The sequence below is a fragment of the Nicotiana tabacum genome, chromosome 16, assembly GCF_000715075.1.
Source record: "Nicotiana tabacum cultivar K326 chromosome 16, ASM71507v2, whole genome shotgun sequence".
In the NCBI taxonomy this organism is placed as follows: Eukaryota; Viridiplantae; Streptophyta; class Magnoliopsida; order Solanales; family Solanaceae; genus Nicotiana; species Nicotiana tabacum.
This window is the reverse complement of record NC_134095.1, coordinates 113,262,922-113,290,324: the sequence shown is the minus strand read 5'-3', so window position 1 is coordinate 113,290,324 and position 27,403 is coordinate 113,262,922. Positions and strand designations below refer to the sequence as shown.

Here is a 27,403-nt window from a genome sequence, read left to right as displayed (position 1 = left end):
ATAGTGAAGAGTTAGTCCTAATAACGTGTACAGAGGATACCGACCTTACGTCACTCCGAAAGGTTTAGAATGTGATTTCATGAGTCGAGCATGCATTATATATATGTATCTATTTTACTCTACCGAGCCACGCTATAGTTGGCCGGGTACGGCACCTATTGTGCAACCACTGATCAGTTGGGTTTTACCGAGCTCCACATGGCCGGGTACGATTCTACCGAGCCTTATGATGGCCGGGTACGTTTTTTTTTACCGAGCCTATTATGGCCGGGTACGATATGATGATGATGATGCCCACAGAGGCGAATGCTTTAAAGGTTTATGTATTTATACATATGTATCATGCATTTCATGTAAGTAGCCCTTAGAGGTACTAAGATGTTACAGGTTGTATATTCTCTATCCTTGCTTACATTACTGATCGTATTTATGGTTCTTTGCCTTACATACTCAGTACTTTATTCGTACTGACGTCCTTTTATTTGTGGACGCTGTATGTCGTGCTGCAGGTCCTGATAGACAGGCAGGTGCAGCTCCCCCACCACAGTAGACTGTCCAGTTCAGCGGTGATTGGCGAGATCCCTTCTCCGGACTTGCCTTGGTCTTGGTATGCAATTTTTGTTATAGACATTATGGGTATGTCGGGGCCCTGTTCCGGCTATGTTGCAACACTTATGTTCTTTTAGAGGCTCATAGACAGGTGTCGGCTCATGTATAGTTTGGTATGCCTTGTCGGCTAGTTTTTGTTGTATAGTCTTTCATAGTAGCGTGGTAGCTCATACCTTATATGTAGTTTCTTGATTGTCTGGTCATCCCCTGCTATGTATATTCATGCCATCATATTTTATTGCTGGTTGTCCATGATCTAGGTCTACCATTTATATTGATCTCGTCAGCCTTAAAAGATAATACTGAAGGTTAGATGAAATGTACGTTGGTGCTCGGCAAGTGTGGTCGGGTGCTAGTCATGGCCCTTCAGTTTGGGTCGTGACATAAGATGTGTGGGAAAATTTGAGTATTATGTATAGTGGTTCATAAAATGAATTGAGATAGTTTCTGAGGGGTATTTTCATGCAACCTATTTAAGTTTACATCCCTTAAGTTGATGCCTAAGTGTTGCCAAAGCATTTGGGTATGGTGGCATTGGAAGAAAAGATGGCTTATAGATTCCTCATGGGAGTGGTAGATGGGGCAGTGTGCATGTTAGGCGATATGGAGGTGGTTGGATGTGCGTAGGCGATGATGGCTCATAAACCATAAAAAAATATTTTATTTTTTAGGGTAATTGGAGTTTCCGTAGCCATTGGAAGGAGTTGTTTTGTACATAAGAATGTAATGTTTGATAAAGAGATTTGACCGTGAAGATTCCACTAGGGGTGAGACCCCAGTAGCTATCGTCATGTGTATTAGGGTTTGTGATGGTAAGAATATAATAATTAGCAATTAAATCCTTTAGAGGGGTTGGGAGATCAAAGGAGATTTTTTGGAAACTTATGGAATTTCACGTTATATATAGGGATAGTGGTGAAGATTAAACATTTTGGGGTAAGGGATCTTCAATAATTTTCCTTAGAATTAAATTAGTGTCTAACGAAGGAACATCCCTGAAGCTTATGTGTCTTCCATTATTGGGGTGTCATTTGATGCCAAGTTGACATGAAGACCACCCATGTGTGATAACTTTCCAGTTGGAGGATACAGTTTTGGAGGTAGTAGTTCGTAAGTATTTTGAAAGGAGTATTTTAGCCCAGTGTGAGGAAGAAAACTGAAACAGTCTCCAAGATGAGGATCCCAATAGAGCATTATTTTTATCTTTGAGGTTATGTATACCCAACCCACCATTTTGCTTAGTTAATTGGGTTGTTTCCCATTTAATTACATGTAACTTGCGTTTCCGTAGTGTGGTACCCCATAAAAATTTTCGTTGATATCTTTCTAATTTGGTAATGACATTAGGAGGTATTTTGATTAATTGCATCATATGGTTAGACAAATAATTAAGAGTAGCTTTGATTAAAGTAGTTCGTCCTACCATTGTTAGAAAATTTATTTTTCACCCTGCTAATTTATTTTTAAAATTATTGATTAGGAACGGAAAATTGGATGTAGTAGTTTTTGTGTTGAAAATAGGGTATCCAAGATATTTGCCGAAAGTTAAGCACTCATTCATATGGAAAACAGTGGTCACACTTTCTCTGGCTTTCTTGGATGTATTCTTGGAGAAGAATATTTTTGATATTGTGTAGTTAATAGTTAACCCTGACACTCTAGTAAATAGGTTTAGTGTATAAATAATGGAGTTGATGCTCTTGGTGGTCAATTTAGAGGTTAAGATAATATCATCAGCAAAGAGTAGATGAGATAATGGTAGACTATGTCTAGATAATTTTATAGGGTGCCACTTAAGGTAGTCTACATCAATATGAATTTTCCTGGAGAGCATTTATGTAGAGTATGAAAACTTAAGGAGATAGGGGGTTTCCTTGACGAATGCCTCTTGAAGGTGAGAAAAAAGGAGTTGGTTGGCCATTAATTAAAGTGGATATTGAAGAAGTGGTAATGCAAGACATTATTAGCTTTATAAACTAAGGTGGGAATTGGAAATAGTAAAGTGTGTCATGGATAAAGCCTTATTCAAGCTTATCAAAGGCTTTATCTAAGTCTAATTTTAGTAAAAAAGAGGCCATGGCCCTTTTTTTTTCCTAAAGTGGTGCATAATCTCTTACACTATAATGACATTGTCAGTGGCTCGTCGATGGGGTAAAAAGGTTGATTGCTCACGGCTAATAATATTGATTAGGAAGGGTTGCGTTTGACTATTAATTTTATAATTAATTTATAAATGATGTTACAAAGACTAATTGATCGGTATTGAGTGATTAATGTAGGTTGTTGTGTTTTAGGTATAAGAGATAAATAGGTTTTGTTAATTTTTGAAGGAATGTGATGTGTGGTAAAGACCTCCTCGCAAAATGATATGATTTGGGATTTCACTTGAGGGCAGTAATGCTGAAAAAAATAAGGATGTAAACCATCCAGCCCCGGTGCTTTAAAAGGTTGGAAAGACTTAAAGGTTTCAATGATTTCTATGTGTGTGTAATTGGGGATTCCAATATTGAGTAAGCATTTGTGTTGGTGGAGTTTGGGTTGGAGTTATGGAATGTGTGGTGGGGGTGACTAGTAGTGAATAGTGTATGGTAATATTCTTGGATTGAATCATTTATTTCTTTTTGGTCTAATATCTAGTTACCGATGGAGTCTTTTAGTACCGTAGACGCTTTTGTAGTGTAGTTAAATGAAAAAAAATTGTGTTGACATCATCATGTTGTAGCCAATTTATCCTGAATTTTAATTTCCAAAACTCTTCTTCGAGTTATAGAATAACATTAAATTGAGTAATTAGATCCTTTTCTAAATTTTGTAGGAACTGGCTAGTTGTATATTTGGGTGAACTTTGTATCCCTTGTAATCTTGCTAGAAGGCTTTTTTTTCTTTCTGAAATATGTTATCAAAGGTGGTCCTATTCCATTCCTGAATGTAAATTTGAAAATCTTTTATGGCTTGAAGGGTATATTTATTGGAGTCCAATATTGGACAATTATGGAAGGAAATTAAGGATGGGTTGTCCAAATGGTTTCAAACCGAAAGAACAGTACTATTGCTTAACAGAAACCCGACCTCCACTTTAGTACTACTCTTGTACAATGCTAAATTTTTCTTGACATACATTCAAAAATTTAAACTTGTATCTTATTGAAATTTAATATGTAGAGAAGTATGCTGTCTTTATTTCCGATTCCATATAGGAGATGTGGGCATGTGGCTAAAGAGAGGAATTCAGGATATGAATTTTATGAGTTCAAGTATGAAATTTTACCACAATTCGTATGATTAATTGGGTTCAATTTTTTTTTCTTACACTAATTAAATGAACTTTTAAACACGTATACAAAATTAGGATTAAAATTACTAGATTTAGACAAATGCATAACTAATACACTAGGTCTACCCCTCGCGGAGAGAAAACGAAAAAGAGAAGCCGAGGGCATGAAATAAAGTGCTCCTTCTCTATCCCAAAATGGCTTAAGAATTATAGCTTGAATTTCAAAATAAGACTATTTTGTTTAATTTTTAGGAATATATTATTCTGTCAGTTTTGTCATTTTTCAGATAATTTTGGAATATCATATTTATTAGTATGATTTAAGTTTACAAAATTGTCAACGCGACATTTCATAATTAAAAAATACTCGATTAGTGCTTCCTCATGTCTATTTTATGCGCCAAGGTTCAGAATATGTTTGTCAAATTACTTAATTTTCGATATTAATTTTGTCAAAGATTCTTCAAAGAAATTTAAATAAAAAAATAATATATGTATGTGTGTGTGAAACTATACATATAATCAGGGACGGAGCTAGAAGCCAAAGTAAAAGTCGGCCGAACACAGTAACTTTTGTCCAAACTCTATACGTATTAAGAAATTAACTTTAAATATGTACAAAATAAAATTCAGAACATAGTTATTAACAACTTATGTCGCTGTCGTAGAATTTAGAACCCATAAAGTTCAAATCCTGACTCCGCCTCTACATATAATTATAAATTATACTAATAATTAACCGTAAAATATTTAAGACAATTATAGTAATTTGACTCTTTAAATAGAAATGATATTACATAAATTGGAACAACAAAAGAGTAATTACGATGAATTTAGTAAATTCAACAGTAAAACAGCAGCCCCATTTTCCAGAGTCGGACTCCTGCTACTTATAGGGAGCTTGTTATTCCTATTTCGTTATTTCCTCTCTTTTTCTCCCTCTTTCTCTGCTTCTTACACTGTTTTCTTCACTCCATGTTGAGTCTTCATCTCTCTTCTCTGCTTCTTCTTATTTACTATGACCCCTGACATTTTCTTAGCACTGATCACAAGCTTGTTATACTAACAATTGACAAACTTTTAACTTAATTCAAGAACCCCATTTTCTTTATTTCATTCTCCTCTCCACTTACTAAAAAAGAAGGAAGTGTGGAGGTTGCAAGAGTTTATGAAGGTTCTAACATGAATAGCTTTATACTTCCAAATGAAAGTTTTCCCCTACCTTCTAAGGTTCTTGATTCTCTCTGGATTTCCAATTCCTCTCCCACTTTTCATGGTAATAATCTTCTTCACCCTGCTAAAAATGTAGACTAGTATTTATTTTACTTTTTCTTGTATGTTTATAGTTCGTGACTTTTGTTTTTGGTTGGATGGTGAGTTGACCCCTTTGATGATTATTAGATTATAGCCTATGGTCATTTGATCACAGAGAACAATGATGATATAATTTTTTAATTAATTTAGTTTATGTTCAAATTTGCGACCTTGTTCTTGTGGTCCTCTCTATTTTTATCCAGAAAGAGATCAAATTTTGCACAATTTTTGCTCCTTTTTTGGTGTTTGTTAATAGTTCAGTATTTTGAAGTAGGAAAAGGTCTTATTTAGCAGTAGAAACATTATGGTTCAATTCATTAGAATAAAACGTTCTCAACATATATTTGTGTGAATTTGAACATTTGTGAACTTATTCTCTCTTGGTTGCTCTGTTTCAGGCTCTGTATCCATGGTTAATTTCGACGATACCCGAGGAACAAAGACTAAAGAGAGGTCATTCTTCCCTTCACTTGACAAGGAAGAAAATAGCAACGAGGATTATGAAGTATCCTTTCACCAGCCCGAAAAGAAAAGGCGACTATTGCCAAAACAAGTTCAGTTTCTTGAGAAAAGTTTTGAGGTAGAAAACAAGCTTGAACCAGAGAGAAAAATCCAATTGGCTAAAGAAACTGGATTGCAGCCTAGGCAGGTTGCTATTTGGTTTCAAAACCGACGAGCCCGGTACAAGAGTAAACAACTTGAGAAGGATTATGATGTGCTAAAAGCTAGTTTTGATAAACTCAAGGATGAATATGATAGCCTCTTCAAAGAGAATGACAACTTGAGAAATGAGGTACTTTATACCTCCTCTCATTTAACATTATTCGAGTATTTCAAGATAATTTTATTTTTAGCAAGTCTCTGGAATGTCGAGAATTATAGTTTTTTTTTATGGACGAATCAGAGCGATAAAGGATTGAATTTCATTCAATCAATGATAGCAAGGCCACTCTATCACTCGCAATAACTCGTCGTGCATTTAAGTTATCTGCCAAGGATTCTATCCGCCGTTCGATAGAACATGTGTTGAGAATTGTAGTTAAAAGTCCTGATTGGTATTAGAAGTATCTCTAATCTAACTCATATTTCCTTTTTTGTTCAATAGGTTCATTTACTTAAAGAGAAGTTGTTCAACAGAGAGCAAAATTCAGAAGAAAAGGAACCCATTAGTCCACTTAATACAGAAGCTCAGAATCCAACTAATAATATGCAGAATTTAACAATGATGGTCTGCAAACAAGAAGATGCAAGTTCAGCAAAAAGTGATATTCTTGATTCAGACAGCCCATGTTATGCTGATGGGAATTATACTTCTTTTTTGGAGCCTTCTGATTCTTCACATGCATTTGAAACAGAAACATCTGATTTTTCTCAAGAAGATGACAGCCTAAGCAGGACCTTGTTGTCCTCACTATGCTTCCCAAAGCTTGAAGATGACCTACCAGTAAATTCTTGCCATTTGAGTTTTCAAATTGAGGATCAGTCTTGGTTCTGCCATTATTAATTTTTCTTGTTCAACATTGGCTCCATTCTAAGTTATTTTCACTTTCTACTTTTTAATAACAATAATAATAATAATAATAATAATAATAATAATAATAATAATAATAATATTAATCTGTATATAGATTCATTAGGAGTTTAGGACGAGATGTAAGATCTTTGTTTCTTCCAAAATGTTCTAATTGGCTCTTTCTTTAGCTCAAAAAGAAATGGTACTATTGAGGTGAATTCAGTATTTTTAAGTTAAAACACCCAAAGTATCATTTGGTCTTATTCAGTTAACTTGTACCATCAGGAATTCCCTTCTGGCATATATGAAGTTTTATTGTGTGGCTCGTCCCACTGACATTAGTTGTGTGAGGCTCCTTTTTGTCTCACAAATTTGTGGATCCCAATTTTATACTTTTGGATTCACAAAAATCTGGGTCCACAAAACTATGAGACAAAAAAATATCTCATATAACTAGTGTTAGTTGTATGAGATACAAAATAAAATTTTCCCAACAAAAACAATATAGGGAGATTACCTATGTGCTGCTTCCGAAAACAGTGAGCACTGAAAAAAGCTTGTGCAGTCTGTCATTTACTCAATCGAAATTTAGTGAAACAAACGCTTTATTTTTAACTTCTAAAAGGCACACTAACAAACAAGAAACTGCACATCAATCCCAAGCAAGTTGGGTCCACAATATGAATAGTTACTGCTCATATCTAGAGCCGTCAATATAGGCTTGGCCTGTTGGGCTAGCCCAGCCCAACCCGTGATTTAACAGGGTTGGGCTAGAATTTTTGGAGCCCGTTTAAAAATGAGGCTTTTAAGTCCGGTCCGAGTAAGTCCGTGGCCCATAAGGCTTGACTGAGGCTGGGTTGGGCCGGTCCGTGGGCCTAATAAAATATTTATTTAAAATATATAAAAAATAAAAAGTATACTGCCTCTAGAGATGGAAAGTCAGAATTGGATATTTACTAAGAGGAACCAAAACTTGATCTTGAGAAGCTTCAAGAGATGGATGTTGTCATGTATTGGAAGGATCATTCTAGAAAATATCCCGATCTTTCAATGATGGTGCGTGATGTACTTAGTATTTCTATTACCATTGTAGCATCAGAATCAACATTTAGCATTGGTGGCGTGTTCTTACAAAGTACAGAAGTTGCATTTATTATGAAAATGTCCAAACACTTGTTACTACTCGAAATTGGCTGCACACCTTTTCCCAAACTCAAACTGGTAATATTTTTTAAATATTATTAATTTTTAAAATTTAATTATTCTTAATATTTAACTAATTAATATTGCATATGAATTGTAGATGTAGATAAAAGTGAAGATGTTAAGACAACCTTGTCACAAACAGATTCAAATGTGTTTGATGAAGATGATGTGTTGGATATCTCATAAGCATCATGAACGCTCTCTTGAATAGTTTGTTTTGAGTTTTGACTTTTAGTGAATGAAATATATTCTTGTCTTTTACTTTTTTTATTGTTTATTGTGATATATTCGAACAATGTAAAAAGTTATTAAGTTTTGCGAATTTTTTTCAATAAGATATTTTTTAACTGTTAAATAATTATCTTTTTTTAGGTAAGAACTTAAAGAAAAAAATATAAAATTATATTTTTTAAAATGATGGCCCGCCCCTGGGGGCCCGCGGCCCGCATAGGGCTGGAGTGGGCTGACCATTATAAGGCCCATCAAAATGGTGGGCTAGCCCAGCCCAGCCCGTCAATTACTAAAGCCTATATGGGCTGGGCTGGGCTAGCCTGGCTCGGCCCATATTGACAGCTCTACTCATATCACTCCATTTATGTATGCGTCGATCAATATTACTCCAAAAAGACTCATCACAAATATTGGACCTAAAATAAACGTACTACTCCCTCCGTTCCAATTTATGTGAACATGTTTGATTGGGCACGGAGTTTAAGAAAAAAATGAAGACTTTTGGAATTTGTGGTCCTAAACAAGTTCAAATGGGACCCAGAGTATTTGTGTGGTTATAAAAGCTTCTCAATAAGGGTAGAGTTGTAAATTTAAGCTAAATTGTTACCAAATTTAGAAAGGGTTCATTCTTTTTGGAACAGATCAAAAAGGAAATAGGTTCACATAAACTGGAATAGAGGGAGTAGTATTTACCCGTAAAACGGTACAGTTAAATTTGTTATATGGTTTATAGACAAGCTAACTGATTTGATCCAAAGATGATAAAGAAATAAGACTAAAAATAAGATTTAGCACTTGAAATTGAAGAAGATGACAAGTCTGGCTCCGAGCGCAATGTCTCCGAGGACAAAAGTGAAAGCAATGATAAAGAATAAGTAAAGTTATTTAATTGAGAGCAAAAGTAAAATACAGCATATGTTTGCAAAGAATTTCGATTGTTACAATGACTGCTAAGCTACTATTTATAGTTTTACCTACGGAAACAAGATCCTAGGATCAAACTCCTCTTAAATGATAATAAAAGATCCATTGATGAGCATGTAATGACAGGCCATGAATGCAAATATTTTTTGTAACGGTTGCTCATTTAATGTTAGAGAATATTCCCGATTGAATGCTATCCGATGACAAATACTTGATCTTCTCCCATTGACCATGCTCCTCTCGGGATTTATTCGATGTCAGTTGAATTTGTTGTATCCGGTATTGGTCGTTACTTGACTTGATTTTTACCTATCTTCGGTTTTACGTGTCATGCTACCATTTGACCATTTATTATGAACCACTTTTACCCTATATAGATAGTCCCCCTGCTTTCCAGTGACATATTTTTGTGTTATTGGGAAGTTGGTGAAGGTTCTTTTTTTGGAGGGAAAGTTCATGAACAATCTCTAGCGCTTGAAAGGACGCACGTCTTCTCACATTTAATAGCTCGAACACGTGTAGCACCACGATTCAACAAATTTTTTTTCCGGTTTTCGAGGTAATCATGACCACGATTTTTGTCGTCTATTACTTCACTTCTACTCATTATTTTACTTCTTTACTTCCAAAATTTTCAGAAGTCTTTTCTTCTTCTCTACACTCACTCTGCATCTGCATAGAAAATTTTCCATCTTCTCCAACTCTCTTAGAAACAAGTTTTACAGACCCTTTATTACCATGGCTTCTTTCAATGCACTCTATGAAAAGTCTGGTCTTCTCTTCGGTGGAGGCAAAAAGGAAAACATGGACAAAGAAGCTGATGTTGATACTGAACCTCTCACTATAAGCACCATCATACCAAAACATCTCAGTACTACTAATGACTTCCAAGAGAAGGCCACTTCTATGTCTTCACGGACTTAGGCTGTTAGTAGGTATCCCTCCTCCATTCTTCCTTCTAGTATCCCCACAGTGAAGGACTACAACTGCCACAATCTTGAAATCCTTGCCCTGGATATGATAGAACTTGTTACCTTCACCAAGAAGGGTTTTACGTATGTCTATAAACATTCGTTTACCTTAGGTCCATTCTCCCTAGGGTCGAATGTAGGGCTCAACCCCATTATTTTAGAGTTTTGCCATCGGTACCAGGTCTGCTTAGCACAAGTAGGCCCATCGATATGATGATCAGTGTCTTTCCTTCGCCAACTATGCACGGAAAACAGGGAAATCTTAACCCTTGCACACATGATGAATCTTTACTCTCACTCGTGGTGAGTAATAAACTTCAGCAAAAGTGGCCACCATGCTATTCTTACCAGCGTAGATGATGACAATTATTGCAGGTGGATGGAGCGCTTTGTCAACATCGTTACCAGGGATGTCATCCCGGCGACAACTCCATCTTTTCATGAGTTATGGAATCATTTTCTTAAGTTTTCGAAAAGATTACTTTCGTGAAAAGATTGTTTTCCGTTGTTGCTGATCTTCTTGTTTTTTTGTTCCAGCTGCCTGATGGGAACCACCACGGATTCAAGGCCTGGACCAGTGGGTTTAGAAAATTCTGGAAATCACAACACCAGAATTCCGTCAATGGAAGGAAATGACCCTCAAATACGGGTAGAAGGCCAAAAACCATGATAAACTGAGTCCTTTCTTTTATCTTTGTACGAACATAGGTAACTTCATGAAAGAGTTTCTAATTCTGTTGTTTACTTGATTCAGGACTTCTGCAGGGTTCTGTCACCTGTCCAGAGGTCGACATTTTAGCTGACCCCGAAGAGGCTAGGAGGGTGCTATAAAATGCCCCTTGCTCGAAGAAGTGCTCGCAGATCTGCTTCTAGTAAGGGTGCCTCCTCTCGGAGTCCCCAGCCCGAGAACAAGCAACCAAAAGGCGATGTTCTTCCTCGTCTAGGACTCAAAATAATAAATAAGGAAAATAACGACCGAGCCAGCCATAGTGGGTGTTGTGGATGAGGGGGAAGTGGCTCCCTTTTCCCATCAAAGGAGAAAAATATCTTCATCAGCTCAACCAAATGCTCAACCGGGAGAGCTTCAAGACCCGAACGCAGAAGTAACCCAAGCACTTTGGGGCGAGATTGACCTAGTGGATAATGTTGATTCTCGCTTTCCAATCCCTATTGTTGCCTCCGGTCCAAGGAGATCGAACCCTAGACCTCTTCTGCCTTCGACCATTGTGCAAATAATAATCAACAATGCGCTGTCACAGTTACTTCTCATCCTTCCACACCAACAACTTCATGCCTATCGATACCAGCTGCTCCTTCATCACCAGCACTAACTGCATTTCCTCCACCGACAACAAACGATCGAGAAAGGGGTGTTTCTACTCCTCAATCTCCCGGCCATGGGAATTTGGGGCACAATTATTCACCCTTTCCCCAGATCCTCGAGGGAGGAAAAATGCTACTCTTTCGATTTCGAAGGAGTGCCATCTTTTGTCCAAGCCGGTAGAGCTTGCGAAATATCTAGTCATTGGCTTTGAAAAAAGATTGGAAGAAAATGCGCTCTTATTCAGGAAAATGTTTGTTAAACAATGCCTTGCACGGCACGACTTCGGTACCGTGCTTGTTTTCTTATAACTTCTTTTAAATTTACCTACTATAATGGAAATCCTAACTTTGACATTCTCTTTTATAGGACAACTTTATCGCTTCCAAAGGCCTACAGAGATTGAATCCTCGATAAGCAAGGACTCGCTTCCGAGGGGGATCAACTGTTGACCGAAAGGAACTAACTTGTTGTGCGCCTCGCAGTTTTGGAGGCAAAAGCTGCTGAGATGGGCAAACTTGAGGCCCGGTTGCAACAAATCAAACAAGATAGAATGTTCCACAGCCAAGAAGCCACTCAACTATACAAATAACTTCAAGAGGCTCAGGCTAAGTGGGTTGAGCTCCACGATGTTGTGCTTGTTGTTGCTGAGCGCGAGTCTGCCTTCAAGGAGCAAATAAATAATTTAAAGGCATACTGAAGCTCCAAATCCAAGAGGCCAATGATACCGAGTAGAAGAGGGCCAAGATGGAGGAGAGGCTCAAGAGGGCCATGGATCATAACCGGATTCACTCAACTACGAATGTTGAGCTCGATTCTCGCCTTAGTGCTCTAAGATCCAAAAGGGACGACATTTAGGCCAAAATTGATAGGCTCCAAGTAAAGCTCCAGGACCAAGAGGATTCCCTCATTTTTTAGAAGACTTATGCTATATATCATATGAGGAGGAAAACCTTAGAAGAGGCCAAAATGGGCATCGCTAATATAGATGATTGCATTGCCCAGGCCTGAGAACTGGAGTTGTCTTCTCGTGAACGCCTTCCCGCTCGGCCCGCTGCAACTAACTCCTCAAGCATTGGTTCTGAGTATTCAGGGATCGAAGGGCAGATTGAGGAAGATTAAGTAAAGGCCTCGAACCAACAACAGATCCGCCTTCCTCCACCAGGGGAAACACAGATCCCTCTCTCCCTTCGGGCTCCGTCGGCAATGATGCTTGTTTCTTTTTTCTCTTCTTTTTTTTGTACTTTGTAATTATGCCAAACTTTTTACCGAGTTTGGAACTTTGATAAATAAAGATGTTTTTGCTTAAGTTTTGTGCAAAATATATTTCTTTTGCATTGAATTGGTTAAATTTTATGATATATTTTCATCTGATAGATTTTTTTTCCGAGCATAAATTCTTTCAGAATCACCCCTTTACTTTGAGAGTTTCATTAGAGAGGGCCCTCTTATGTGTACGGTGCTATTGAATAGGATGTATCTTGTTCATTCCGACACAAGCGTTTGAAGTTTTTCTTAACTTTCAATTGATAAAAGTAACTCATCATTTGGACAAGAAATAAGACAAAAATAAAAGGACTTTATTTTATTCCTTCTATCTTTAAAAGTACATAAGCATTCATTTGCTTAAGTAAAAACTAGCAATACATGTGGCTAACTTGGGCAACATATTTCTACGGGACTGATTATGTAGTCCCAATCCTGATGAGACAGTGATCCCGGTTCTCGCAGACCCGATTTTTGTGGCACTCCTAGTGCCATATCAGATATTATTCCCCCCCATTTCGAATGCAAAAACATGTGAATTAGAATATTAGAAGTCTTGCTTCACCGATGGAAATGAATTGTGAATGGTTAAATAACACTTTTTTAGTGATGGAAGCCAAAGCTTGCCGTCGAACCAAAGATTATTTAACTATCCAAATAGTCGTTTACCATCAATGTGAAAATTTAATGCCTTGATTTCTAAAGGTATTTCATTTTTCTGATGACGCTCCCTTCGTAGTATGTTTTCTTTTGCTGCCTCGTTAAAAACTTGCCAGAAAAACACGATTGGGACAAAAACTAGTCGAAGGGAAAAAGAGTGCAGCACATACTTTTAGTATTGTTGGCATCCATAAGCAATAATATCTTTTGAGGTGGGTCATGTTCCAATTGCTGGGTAACCTGACCCCATCTTGATTCTCCAACTCATACGATCCTTAAATGATAATAGCTAAAAGTCGGTAAGGACCTTCCTATGTTGGATCCAGCTTCCCAGCGTTGACTTCTCTAGTGCTTTGACTTACCTTTCTCAAAACCAAGTCTCCTACTTTGAAGTAGCGGAGATTGGCCCTCTGATTATAATATCTTTCCATCATTTGCTTTTGAGTGTCCATCCTCATGTACGCCAAGTCCCTATGCTCGTTTAGCAAATCCGGCCTCACGAGAAACATTTAATTGTTTGCTTCTTCATTTGATCAGGAAAACCTAAAAGTTGGTTCCCCTACTTCCACCGGTACAGAGCTTCCACGCCATATACGATAGAGAAAGGTGTTTCTCTAGTGCTTGACTTCGTAGTTGTCCGTTATGCCCATAGTACACCCGGTAGCTCTTTGGTCATTTGCCATTAGCAGCTTCTAGCTTCTTTTTAAGGTTTAGGATAATCACCTTATTTGTTGATTTTGCTTGTCCGTTAGCACTTGGATGGTACGGTGAACATGTACTCCTCTTGGTTTTTAAATCTTCCAAAACTATTGTGACTTTTGAGCCTATGAATTGTGGCCCGTTGTCACAAGCAATCTCCCTCAGTATTCCAAATCGGCAAATTATGTGGCCCCATATGAAGTCAACCATTTCGCATTCCCTGATCTTCTAGTAAGGACCTGCCTCAACCCATTTAGTGAAGTAGTCAGTTAAAACTAAAAAAATCTTACCTTTTCGGGGCCCAATGGCAGATGATCGACTATGTCCATTCCTTATTTCATGAACAGCCCGGGGACAATATTGGATGCAAGAGTTCTGCTGGTTGATGTACTAATTGTGCATGGCATTGAAATTTGTCACACTTCTGAACGAATGCCTTTGCGTCCTGCTCTATCCAGGGCCAATAGTAACCTGCCCTAACCCGCTTTAAAACTGAAGAATTTGCACTAGAATGGTTTCCCCAAATTCCTTTGTGGACTTCTCACCATGTAGTTTGCCTCAGAGGCTCCTAGACATCAGGCCAATGGTCTTTGGCATGATCTTTTGTATAACTGCCCTTCTACGAGGCAGTAACGAGCTGCTTTGGTTCATAATGCTCGAGATGCCTTCGGGTTTTCGGGTAACTTGCGATGCCGAAGGTATTCGACGAACTCACTCCTCCAGTCCTAGACTAAGTTGGTTGAATTGACCTCGCAGTAACCATCCACATCCAACACCAAGTGCAGAACTTGAATGACTATACCAGAGTCATATCCTTTCATCTCCGTGGACGGCCCCAAATTAGCCACTTCATCTACTTCCACATTTTCCTCCCTTGGAATGTGTATGATTGACCATTCCATGAAATGTGCAAGAAATGCTTGAACCTTGTTCACATATTGTTGCATGCACTCTTCCTTCGTGTCAAAAATTTCATATACTTGGTTTACTACCAGCTGGTAATCACACTTTATCTCGATGACCTCAGAGCAGAGTCCCCGGGCTAGTTCAAGTCCTGCAACCAAAGGCCCATACTTGGCTTTATTGTTAGTTGATGGGACAGTCTTAATGGTATGCCTCATGGTTTCTCCTGAGGGCGTGACTAGAACTATCCCGAGAGAGGACCCTTTTACGTTGGAAGCTCCATCCGTAAACAAGGTCCAGTCTCCCGATGTCTTTTCCGATACCATCACCGCTTCCTTAGCCTCCAAAGGTATTAACCCGAGACTGAAATAGGCCACAAAGTCAGCCAAAACTTGTGACTTGATCGCAGTCCTGGGTTTGTACTCAATGTTGAACTCACTAATTTCAACTGCCCATTTAGCCAAACGGCCTGACAACTCTGGCTTGTGAAGGATATTCCTTAAGGGAAAGGTTATCATAACTACTATCGGGTGGCACTGAAAATAAGGCCTAAGCTTTCGAGAGGCGACTACGAGAGCTAAAGACAACTTTTCGAGGTGCGGATATCGAGTCTCTGCTCCTGACTATATTTTGCTAACATAATAAATGGGAAATCTTATTCCTCTCGGACTATAACGACTTACTGCCACTTCCGAGACCACTAGGTATATTAACAACTGCTCGCCTTTCCCCGATTTTGATAGTAACGAGGAGCTGGACAAGTACCTTTTTAGGTCTTTCAATGCCTGTTGGCATTCTGGGGTGCACTTGAAATTGTTCTTCTTTTTTAGGAGCGAGAAGAAGTGATGACACCTTTTGGAGGATCTCGAGATGAAACTACTTAGAGCCGCTAATCTTTATGTGAGCCTCTGTACTTCTTTTACATTTGTCAATTGGTCCAGAATGTCCTTGATAGATTTGATTTTGTTGGGATTTACCTCGATCCCTCTATACGAGACCAGGAACCCCAAGAATTTTCCGGAACCAACACTGAACGCATATTTTTTTCGGGATGAGTTTCATGTTATGTTTCCTTAGCATGTTGAAAGTCTCTTGGAGGTGTTTCAAATTATCTCCTGCATTCAAAGACTTGACTAACATGACATCAATTCCATTGTTTTACCTATCTGATTTTCAAACGTTTTGTTAATGAGCCTCTAATAAATGGCTCCAACATTCTTAAGCCCAAATGGCATCACATTATAGCAATATATGCCATATTTTTTATGAAAAAAGTTTTTTCCTGATCCTCCGAGTTCATCTTGATTTAATCGTACCCAGAGTAAGCATCAACGAAACTCATTAACTCGTGTCCGGCCGTAGCATTAATCATTTGATCAATATTTGGGAATGGAAATGAGTCTTTAGGGCATGCCTTATTTAAATCCTTATAATCTACGCACATTCTAAACTTTTTATTCTTCTTCGGAACAACAACTATGTTGGCTAACCATTCTAGATATTTTACCTCCTGTATGGAATCGATATTGAGTAGTCGGGTTACCTCTCCTTTGATAAACATGTTTATGACCTCAGAAATTAGACATTTCTTCTGCCTTACTATTGGGTAGTTTAGGTCTAGGCTTAGCTTGTGCACAACCATTTCTAATGGGATACCTATCATATTTGAGTGCGACCATGCAAAGCAATCTGCGTTAACCTTAAGAAAATTTATAAATTCTAACCTGAGTTTGGGATTGAGTCTTATTCCCAAGTGAAACTTTCTTTCCAAAAGATCTTTGAATAGGTCCACTTGCTCGAGTTCTTTTGTAGTGGACTTGGTTGCATCTTTCTTCTCTGGTACCTAAAAGTATCTCAGCACCTGGTGGGTTTTCGATGACTCTTCGACTTTATCATCTTCTTTCGAAAAAGGAGAAAGCATCGGTTCCCATAATTGCTATTTGATCGGCTCCTTCCCCTCACTGTTTGAAATTTTTACTGCGTTCATCACTGTTACTGCTGGTTGGTCTCCTCTTATCTACTTGATACTTTCCGGTGTTGTAAATTTCAATAACTAGTGATATGGCAAGAGTACAGCCTCCATCTCGTGTATCCATGGCCTTCGAAGGATTACACTGTAGCCCATGTCGCCATCTACCACTTTGAATAAGGTGGTTTTGGTTACCCCTTCGGCGTTCGTATGCAACAGGATCTCTCCTCGGGTTGTCACACTTGTCAAGTTGAATCCAGCTAAGAGTTTTGTTGCTGGTATAATGCTTCCAGTCAGCTTTGCTTGCTCCAGCACTCTCCATTGGATGATGTTGGTTGAGCTTCCTAGGTCAACCAAAATACGCTTAATTTTGAAATCTAAAATATTAAGAGAGATTACCAGAGTATCATTATGTGGCAGAAGAAGTCCGTCAGCATCTTCCTCCATGAGGGTGATATCATCTTCCGTGACTTCCCGAAGTATTTTGTTGTGAGTTACTAGTATCTTTGTTTTCTTGGTCGCTGAGAAGGTTACACTATTGATTTTGTTTCCTCCAAAAATCATGTTGATGGTCAACCGATGGGAGTCTTCTGCCGCATTTGAAGGGTCTACATTGTCTCGGCTTCGTCCGTAGTTGTTCTTGGATCGATCCCTTAAAAGTTTCCTGATATGGATATTCTTCAATAATGTTGCCACCTCTTCATGTAGATGTTACCAGTCCCTAGTTCTATGGTCGTGAGTCCCATGATATTCACACCATAAGTTGGGATCCCTCTAGCTAGGATCGGATCTGATTGGCTTCGGGAATCATACTTCATTTATATTCCTCATCACCAATGCCAACTCTACTAAGCTGATGTTGAAGTTTTAATCCGATAACCTGGGATATGTGCAGTCCCGGGCCCCTGGTACCTCTTTTTCTTATAATGACCTGATGTTCTGGCCACGGTCAGTTCTTTTATTGGGAGCATCCCTCGGTTCTTTGCTGCTGCATCCATTTGCTGCTGCATCCCTCGGTTCTTTCATACGGTAGGAAATTACCTTTAGAAAATCGCTGATCTGCATCAAAGTTGCTTTTAAACTTGTCATGGTTCTTGTCTCAGTCTCGTCCCTTGGTTGATGTCGCGAACTCGAGCTGATCTTCCTTTATCCTTATTTTTGACTTATAAAAGTTATAGACATCTACCCATATGGTTGCTTGAAATTTGAGCAGGCTTTCCTTCAACTTTCAGGAGGCGTCAGAGCTTCGTGGATTCAAACACTTTGTGAATGCCTCTGCTGCCCACTCATCTAGTACATCCGGAAGTATCATTCTCCCTTTCTGGAACCGGATCACGAATTCTCGCAGCAATTCGGACTCACCTTGTGCAATACTGAATATGTTCGCCTTCCTGGAATGGACCTTCCTTGCCTCATCATGGGCCTTAATTAATGAATCCGCAAGCATCTCAAAGGGTCAATTGAATGCTCGGGTAAGAGTGAATACCATGTCAGGACCTATTTTGTGAGGGTTTCGCCAAACTTCTTCAGCAAGACCAAATCGATCTCATGTTGAGCCAAATCATTTCCTTTCACAGCTGTGGTATAGGTTGTGATATTTTCCTGTGGATCTGAGGTCCCATATTACTTTGGTATGTCCGACATTTTGAACCTCCTCGGAATTAACTATGGTGATGCGCTCAGTTTAAACAACAATTATGTGTATTTTTTCGAATTGGGCCCTTTAGAATTTGTGGTGCGCTCGAAATCTGATCCATCTAAGTATGAAACACATTTGAATTTTGATCCATTAGTTCGTTCATTTCCCTCATATACCTCATGAGTTTGATTTTGAAGGGGTTATTCCCGTTATTGTTTCCAGATCTGCTACCGGTCCATTCAACTTCGTCAAAATCATCCTCGTCTTTTGGGGTGTTGTTGTAGACCCTCTGAGCCGCTTGGTTTGAAGGAGCATTGGTAGGAACCGGGCGCCTTTCATTGGCATTATTAGAGGCGCCTAACAAAGCTTGTTTCAACTCTGTCATCCCCCGATCCTGCCTTGAGAGGTGTTTCGTGATTGCTTTTTATGTTCTCTCAAGATTTTCACTATTTCCACAACATGTTCCTCCTCCGCATCATTGGGTGTTGGCTCCCGCACATATCGAGGGTATCATCTTTCACGAATCGGGGTTGTTTCATCACCCTCGTTACGGGTGTCGCTGATTGAATAATTATGTTGGGATAATTCTTCGTGCCCCTCTACATTGTGTGTGATGTTGACATCATTAGCTGCCATATCTGATTTCTTACCAAGAAAAAAATCAAACAAGTTAGTGATAAATTTAAGGATCAAAGCAATTACACAACTGTCTAAGCCCCATGGTAGGTGCCAAACTGTTTACCCATAAAATGGTACAATTAAATTTGTTACGTGGTTTATAGACAAGTGAACTGATTTGATCCAAAAATGATGAAGAAATAAGATTAAAAATGAGATTTAGCAATTGAAATTAAAAAAGATGACAAACATGGCTCCGAGCGCAATTTCTCCGAGGACAAAAGTGAAAGCAATGATAAAGAATAAGTATAGTTGTTTAATTGAGAGGAAAAGTAAAACATAGCATATGTTTGCAAAGAATTTCGTGTGTTACAATGACTGATGAGCCCGTTATTCATATCTTTACTTAGGAAATCAAGGTCATAGGATCAAACTCCTCTTAAATGATAATAAAAGAGGCATTGATGAGCATGTAATGGCTGGCCATGAATACAAATATTTTCTGAAACGGTTGATCATTTAATTTTAGAAAATATTCCCCGATTGAATGCTATCCGATGGCTTTTCTCATGTTGATGATGCTCCTGTCGGGATTTATCTGATGTCGGTTTAATTTGTTGTATCTGGTACTAATCGTTACTTGATTTGATTTTTACCTATCTTCGGTTCCACATGTCATGCTACCATTTGACCATTTATTATGAACCAATTTTACCCCATACAACTAGCACGACTAATATTTAATCCAAATTAATTATTATTCTGGTTATACATCTTTTTCTGAAATTCTGACTCATAGGTTTACTCAAATTCAAGAGATTGTAGGTCTTGTGACAAAAAATTTCAATGTATTTGTGGGTTTTATTCATATTTGGTTTTTTCAGGTAAAGTTTTAGGTTTAATCTGTGGGTTTTATGCATATTTTGTATTTATTAGGCTTAATTTATCGATTTGGGTATCATTATGCTGAACTAGATCTGCCGTTTTGTTTAGATTTTCCGTTCTTCATATTTGTCTCTTAAAGTACAGATTTGAAAACTTTGACCACCTGATTGCTTTGAATCTGAAATGATTGAGCCGTTCAAGACTAGTGCTTATTGTTATTGTTAGTCTTTCTATGTTTCACTCCAATTTTTAAGGTATTACTCATTTCATATAGTAAGCAAGGAATTGACTCTTGTCCCTACTACACCTTTTTCTTCTGCTGCATTCTTAAAAACTTAAATTTACTTAATTTCATCAACGTGTCTCCTCTTTTGCTTCATTCATATATTTCCCATTTTCCCATTTTTTGATTTTTATCCAAAGTCCAGAAGTTTTTCCATATTGGGTCTTGAAAGTTCAGATTTTTTCCCCATATTGGGTTATTGTTCTTTTTCATTTTGGGTCTTGAATCTTTTAGCCAATCTGGGTAGGAATTTCCCATTTCTTGGTTTTTCTCCAAAGTTCAAATCTTTGCCATATTGGGTCTTGAAAAGTTCAATTTTTTCATTTTTTTTCATTTGGGTGTCACCAGTGGTAGCGGTGATAGTCCTTTTTGGTTTTCGAGTCGTGGTATTTTCTGTGTTTTTAGGGAAATTCTCGAAGTTGTGGAAACAAGTTGGAAGCACGAGCACTAGCAAAGGAGAGCAACCAGGACGAGCGTCCGCAACGGGCGGTGGGAAGCGGTGCGTGAGTGTACAACTACATCAAGTACAACAAATCAATACAGGTTTGGTTCTCGGGAGTTGGTACCTCCTTTTCTACTGTTTCCCTTTTGGTGTTAGCTAAATTGATGTTACTTTGGTTCGCAATAGTACAATCATTCTACTAGTGTACTTGAAGTCACTTGTTTCCTTCTACTTTGATTCGTGTGCACTAGTGAGTCTTCTTGAGATTTGTCGTAGGTGTAGTGGCTGCAATCTGAGATGATAGATTAAGGGCATGTCCTCGGGTGGGACAGAGTGGGGGGCCAGGGTCAGGGTGTGGGATGGGAGGTAGGGGAGGTAGAGGGGGAAAGGGAGCCTATAGGCTGAGAATCGGGTCATGGAACATAGGTTCGCTAACGAGTAAGTCTATAGAGTTGGCGAAGATACTTCAGAAGAGGAAGATTAATATAGCGTGTGTCCAGGAAACTAGGTGGGTTGGATCAATGGCGAAAAACGTGGATGGGTATAAGTTATGGTACTTTGGAGTCCTGAGGAGTAAGAATGGAGTGGGTATCCTGGTAGATAACCATCTTAGAGAGTCGGTGGTAGAGGTCAGGCGGGTGAATGATAGACTAATGACTATTAAATTGGTGGTGGGTGAGTGTACTTTAAATGTCGTTAGCGCGTGCGCGCCGCAAGTAGGCCTGGATGAGGAGATTAAAAGGCATTTTTGGGAGGGGTTGGATGACATTGTTCGTAGTATCCCGCCTTCGGAGAGATTATTCGTAGGAGGAGATTTCAATGGTCATATTGGGTTGTCGGCAGTTGGTTATACTGAGGTGCATGGCGGCTATGGTGTCGGGGAGCGGAACGGAGGGGGCACTTCGCTGTTGGACTTTTCCAAGTCATTCGATCTAGTGATTGCGAACTCATGTTTTCCAAAGCGGGATGAGCATTTGGTTACTTATAGAAGTTCGGCGGCGAAGACTCAGATTGACTATCTCCTCCTCAGGAGATGCGACAGAAGGTTGTGTGAGGATTGCAAAGTTATCCCAAGTGAGACCCTAGCAACGCAACATAGGCTTTTGGTGATGAACATTGGTATTAGGATAAGGAGGAAGAAGAGGTCAGTACGAGGCTGTACGAGGATTAGGTGGGGTGACTTGACTAAGGATAAAGCTCAGGAGTTGGAAGGAAGGTTATCAGCAATGGAGGCTTGGAGAAGTAGTCGGGACGCAAACACTATGTGGTCGACGACGGCTGATTGTATAAGGAAGGCGGCGAGAGAGGTGTTAGGGATATCGTCGGGCCGCACCGGCGGCCACAAAGGAGACTGGTGGTGGAATGCAGTTGTCCAAGATAAAGTGGAAGCAAAGAAAGCGGCTTTCCTGCGGTTGGTAGGGAGCTCTGGAGAGGAGGAGAGGAGAGCGAACAATGAGAGATATAAGGTAGCTAGGAGGGAGGCGGAGATGGCAGTAATGGAGGCTAAGACGGAAGCTTATGCTCGTCTGTATGAGGAACTAAGGAACAAAGGAGGGGAGAAGAAGTTATTCCGACTAGCTAAGGTAAGAGAGAGGTCGGCTCGGGATCTGGACCAAGTGAGGTGCATAAAAGATGATGATGGCAAAGTTTTGATGGGGGATGACCAGATTAAGAGGAGATGTCAGACTTACTTTCATAAACTTCTAAATGAAGAAGGGGATCAGGATATTGTGCTAGGTGAATTGAGGAGTGCCAACAACCCACATGTACTAAGTTATGGTGGGGACATTGAGGTAGATGAGGTCATGGAGGCAATGCGTAAGATGAGGAGGGGCAGAGCTACCGAGCCAGACGAAATTCCGGTTGAACTTTGGAGGTGTGTGGGTTGAGCAGGCTTGGAATGGCTTACTGGGTTGTTTAATGTTATATTCAAGACTAATAAGATGCCTGAAGAGTGGAGGTGGAGTACAATGGTTCCGCTGTATAAGAACAAAGGCGATGTTCAGAGCTGTAACAACTATAGGGGTATCAAATTACTGAGTCACACCATGAAAGTCTGGGAGATAGTGGTAGAAATGAGAGTGCGAAGGACGGTGTCTATTTCAGATAACCAGTTCGGGTTCATGCCAGGGCGATCTACCATAGAAGCTATCCACCTTATTAGGAGGATGATGGAACAATACAGGGACAAGAAGAAGGATCTCCACATGGTGTTTATTGATCTAGAGAAAGCGTACGACAGGGTTCCTAGGGAGGTCCTATGGAGATGCCTAGAGGTTAAAGGGGTCCCGGTTGACTACATTAGGGTGATTAAAGATATGTATGATGGAGCTAAGACTCGAATTAGGACAGTAGGAGGCGACTCCGACCATTTTCCGGTTGTTACGGGATTGCATCAAGGGTCTGCGTTCAACCCTTTCCTATTTGCCCCTGCGATGGATGCCATAACGCATCATATTCAAGGGGAGGTGTCATGGTGCATGTTATTTGCTGATGACAAAGTCCTAATTGATGATACACGACGTGGCGTCAACGAGAGACAAGAGTTTTGGAGACATACCCTTGAGTCTAAAGGTTTCAGGCTGAGCAGGACGAAGACGGAATACCTCGAGTGCAAATTTGGGGCCGAGCCGACGGAAGCAGGAGTGAACGTAAGGCTCAACTCACAAGTCATCCCTAAGAGGGGTAGTTTCAAGTACCTTGGGTCAGTTATTCAGGGGACCGGGGAGATCGACGAGGATGTCACACATCGTATAGGGGTAGGGTGGATGAAGTGGAGGTTAGCAATGGGAGTCTTGTGTGACAAGAAAGTGCCACTATTACTAAAAGGTAAGTTTTACAGAGTAGTGATTAGGCCTGCTATGTTGTATGGGACCGAGTGTTGGCCGGTTAAAAATTCACACATCCAAAAGATGAAAGTAGCAGAGATGAGGATGCTGAGGTAGATGTGCGGGCATACAAGGATGGACAAGATTAGGAATGAAGTTATTCGAGATAAGGTGGGTGTGGCCCCCATGGAGGACAAGATGCGAGAAACAAGACTCAGATGGTTCGGACACATTCAGAGGAGGAGCACTGATGCGCCAGTGAGGAGGTGTGAGCGACTGGCTGTGGTGGGCATGAGGAGAGGTAGAGCGAGACCTAAGAAGTATTGGGGGGAGGTGATTAGGCAGGACCTAGCACGACTTAGGATTTCTGAGGACATGGCCCTTGATAGGGAATTGTGGAGGTCGAGTATTAAGGTTGTAGGTTAGGGGGAAGTCTGTGAGTATTACTACAACACACTAGAGTAACACTAGCCATTTAGGAGTTAGTCTTAGGAGACTACTGATCGGCTACGGATGTAGGGCTTGTGTCGGTTGGATATTAGTATACCTTACATACTTTTCTCCATCCTTTTTCGTATTTCCTATATTTCTTATATTGTTGTTATTCTGTTGTTTTATATTATGTATTTTATGTTATTTATTATGACTTTATTGATAGTACTAATATATTGTCTCTTTGTTGCTCTCTTGAGCCGAGGGTCTCCTGGAAACAGCCTCTCTGCCCTTCGGGGTAGGGATAAGGTCTGCGTACATACTACCCTCCCCAGACCCCACTGGTGGGATTATACTGGGATGTTGTTGTTGTTGTTGTAGGTCTTGTGACACAACTTTCTTTCTTATGATTTTAAGTTTATTTCATCTCGTACGGTTTTACACCATTTCAAATGACTTTCTCTCATTGTAAAATGCCAAGATCAAAAATAAATAAATTAATAAATAAAGGCATAACGCATATTCAAGAGAAAAAGAGAGTATGGAGGTTGAAATGTTAAATGAGGAGGAAGAACCGGGTGATACCCTCTTACTAAATCGAGTTTTTAAAATGATTTGATTAGTTTGGCTTTTGTTTGACTTTGTAAAATTGGACGTTGAGACACACTCCGTCGTCTTAAATTTTTTAGTGAGGGAATCAAGGATTATTTTTAAAAACATGAACATCTTGATGATGCATTGTTTGTTACATGTCTAATTGTAGTTTCCCTTATAAACATACTTTAAAAGCTATAATCTTCCTGGAAACTACTACAATTTGTTCTTTATAAATAGACTCCGTCACTTCTTGCACGTAGCCTTTAAGAAACAAATGAAATGAATTATATATACTCCGAGTACATTAAGAATTAAGTCTTGTTTAAAATATTTTAAGTTAAATAAAGCTTTGGAACCTTACCAAACACTAGCTTGTAGCCACAAGTTGAATCAAGCTTTCATACTGTTGCCAATGATTAAGAGACAAGTCTATGATAATGGTAATTATATTTAAGATTCGACCATTACTAACCATGCTCTTTTTCCACTCTCGTTGACTCAAAAAGAAAAAGAGAAATCATGTATTTTTAGAAAAGTTCTAAACTTGGCCAAAGTCATATGTGACACGTATGCCACCTTATGCAAGTCACATTCCAATTCAACACTTACGGTAGATTGGTTGAGAAACAAGTCACCCGGGAATTAATTATTCCGAGATTATTATGCCACATTCTCATAGGAATAAAAGTAACACTACAATTCCGGAAAACTAATCTCGAAATTAATTATATTGCGATTTTATCCCAACTAAACATAAAATAAACTCATCTCAAATTTAATCCCGAGATTAATTATTCCTTATCTCTCGTGTCATACGATTCCTTATGGTACTTAATTTGTTCCTATTAGAATTTTTGATAACCAACAAAAATAAAAAGAGTGTAATATATTCGCCAGTAATGCGGCAAAGTAACCGATGACATTTGACATTTGGATCCAAAAAAATTTTAAAAAACAATGAGGGGAAAAGAGAAAACTATTTTTAAGTTAAAAAAAAAATAACAAATTTAATTCTAAACCCCACCCCACCCATCCAAGCCCCCTCCCCCTTATTCGGCTAAACCCATCATCACCCGCCCCACTACCAACCTTTTTTTTGGGGATCTACACACAAAAGGCCGTTTGATTTTACTATTTATGTTTTCTAGTCGGTATATATAGATTATACACTAACTATATATGATTATACACATATTATACATAAATTATACATCCGCAAGCTATTATTAGTTTATATTGTAATTGATTCTGCTACTATTTAGGTTAATTCTTCTTTTTCTTTTTTTCTTTTTCTTTTAGTTTTTAGATTAATTAATTTTTAATTTTAGGTTTAGTGATTTGTATTTTTAATCTAATATTTTTTGGAAGAAGACAGATAAGGGAGAGAGAAAGAGTGTTAGTAGATTGTGTTCGAAAATAAATTCTGCAAAAGTAAAACAGAAACTGAAATAAAAAATAAATGTTACGAACCCAACAGAAAACTTTATTTTCTTAAGGAATTTAATTCCCCATTGTTGCCCAAGGCTATTAGATTAACTAGTTAATTTATTTGCGCTTCGTGCGGTTAAAAATGAATCAACCAAATAACCTTTTTTATAAATTTCGTTAAGAGAAGAGCTAAAATTTTCATAATACCACAAAAATAAAATTTATAGATGTAACATACGACATAACACGGGGAAAAAATCACTAAGAAAAAATTACATATGAAAAAATAAAATAAAAAAATAAATCTAAAGAAAGTATCGCACTTTATGTACTTCTATGATGACAGTGTGCTGAGGAGCAATCTTCTCAGCTGGAAGAGAAGCCCTCCATGCCTATTTAGATATTATTATAAATTATACTCAAAAGAGTTGTATCATAAACTAGGGAAAATTTCATATTAAAATAACTGGACTGCCTCCTTTTCAACTTTATAGCACATATTTCAATTTACAATTGAGTAGCCCAACATAACAGGTCCATATCCGAAAAAGGGGTGTTATTTCCGTTTTTGAGACTCAGAAGCGGGATTTTGTATCTTTCAGCGGGATTTTCTCTCATTCTTTCCTCTTCTTCCTCAAATCTACAAAAACGTGATCTTGCAGTCAATGCAACTCCAAAAATCCTAGAAACTCTTCTTCATCTCGAATTAACAGCAAATTAAACACGAAAAGTGAATTTTTTTTGCTGCAAATCAACACAATTTTCATTTTTGCTGCAATTTTGATTTCAACTTTTTGTTCGATGGAGCTTTTTCCAGTTTACGTTCTTCATAGTGGTGAATGGAAAGAAAACAAGTTTATCAATTTCGTCAGCGATTGTGTAATAATCGAGTCGACATTCAGCTACAACAATTTAGTTGCAGCTATTTCGGAACAAATTAGGATCGATAGTGAGTTAAACACAATAGAGATTAACTTTCTCCCAAATGATGGTTTGTCACCGATCCTGATTTACAACGATACGTGTGTTAAGGTGTATGTCTAATTAAAGAAGAAAAACTTGAATTTCACTGAATACCCCTTGTTTGTGACAGTAAAAGAGATTTATGATAATCGTTTGGTTGCTACAAGTTCCAGTTGTTTTGTTCTTACAAGTTCCAATTCTATAGATGTATCCACAATTGATAGCACTAAGATTATGCCTGATATCGAATTCATTGAAAACACGAAATTTAGTGAAAATACGGGTATAATAGATAATATGTTGAACGAATTTGTTGAGGAGGATCAAGTTTATAAAGATAAAGAGATAGTTATGATTGTGATGAAGAACTTGGTTGTACGCGAGAGGTTCCAATTCAAGGTGAAGAGATAAAACGCAACAAGGTATGG

The 27,403-nt window shown here is 38.6% G+C and overlaps 2 protein-coding genes across 2 annotated transcripts; one reads left to right on the top strand and one right to left on the bottom strand.

The window, feature by feature from the left end:
- Positions 1–4,787: 4,787 nt before the first annotated feature.
- On the top strand, positions 4,788–6,757 carry LOC107821928 (homeobox-leucine zipper protein HAT5-like). The gene is made up of 3 exons (XM_016648400.2): positions 4,788–5,159; positions 5,596–5,990; positions 6,303–6,757. The coding sequence occupies exons 1-3, from the start codon at positions 5,066–5,068 to the stop codon at positions 6,699–6,701; spliced, it is 888 nt and encodes a 295-aa protein (XP_016503886.2). The 5' UTR covers positions 4,788–5,065; the 3' UTR covers positions 6,702–6,757.
- Positions 6,758–14,713: 7,956 nt separating this feature from the next.
- On the bottom strand, positions 14,714–15,409 carry LOC142170360 (uncharacterized). Its single transcript, XM_075232256.1, has one exon. The coding sequence runs from the start codon at positions 15,407–15,409 to the stop codon at positions 14,714–14,716; it is 696 nt and encodes a 231-aa protein (XP_075088357.1).
- Positions 15,410–27,403: the final 11,994 nt, after the last annotated feature.

Bases quoted from the DNA above. Each gene is read 5' to 3' on its own strand.
- LOC107821928 (XM_016648400.2), top strand. From the start codon at position 5,066: ATGAATAGCTTTATACTTCCAAATGAAAGTTTTCCCCTACCTTCTAAG. The intron at 5,160-5,595 runs GTAATAATCTTC...GCTCTGTTTCAG, and splicing joins TTCCTCTCCCACTTTTCATG to GCTCTGTATCCATGGTTAAT. The intron at 5,991-6,302 runs GTACTTTATACC...TTTGTTCAATAG, and splicing joins ATGACAACTTGAGAAATGAG to GTTCATTTACTTAAAGAGAA.
- LOC142170360 (XM_075232256.1), bottom strand. From the start codon at position 15,409: ATGATAACCTTTCCCTTAAGGAATATCCTTCACAAGCCAGAGTTGTCA.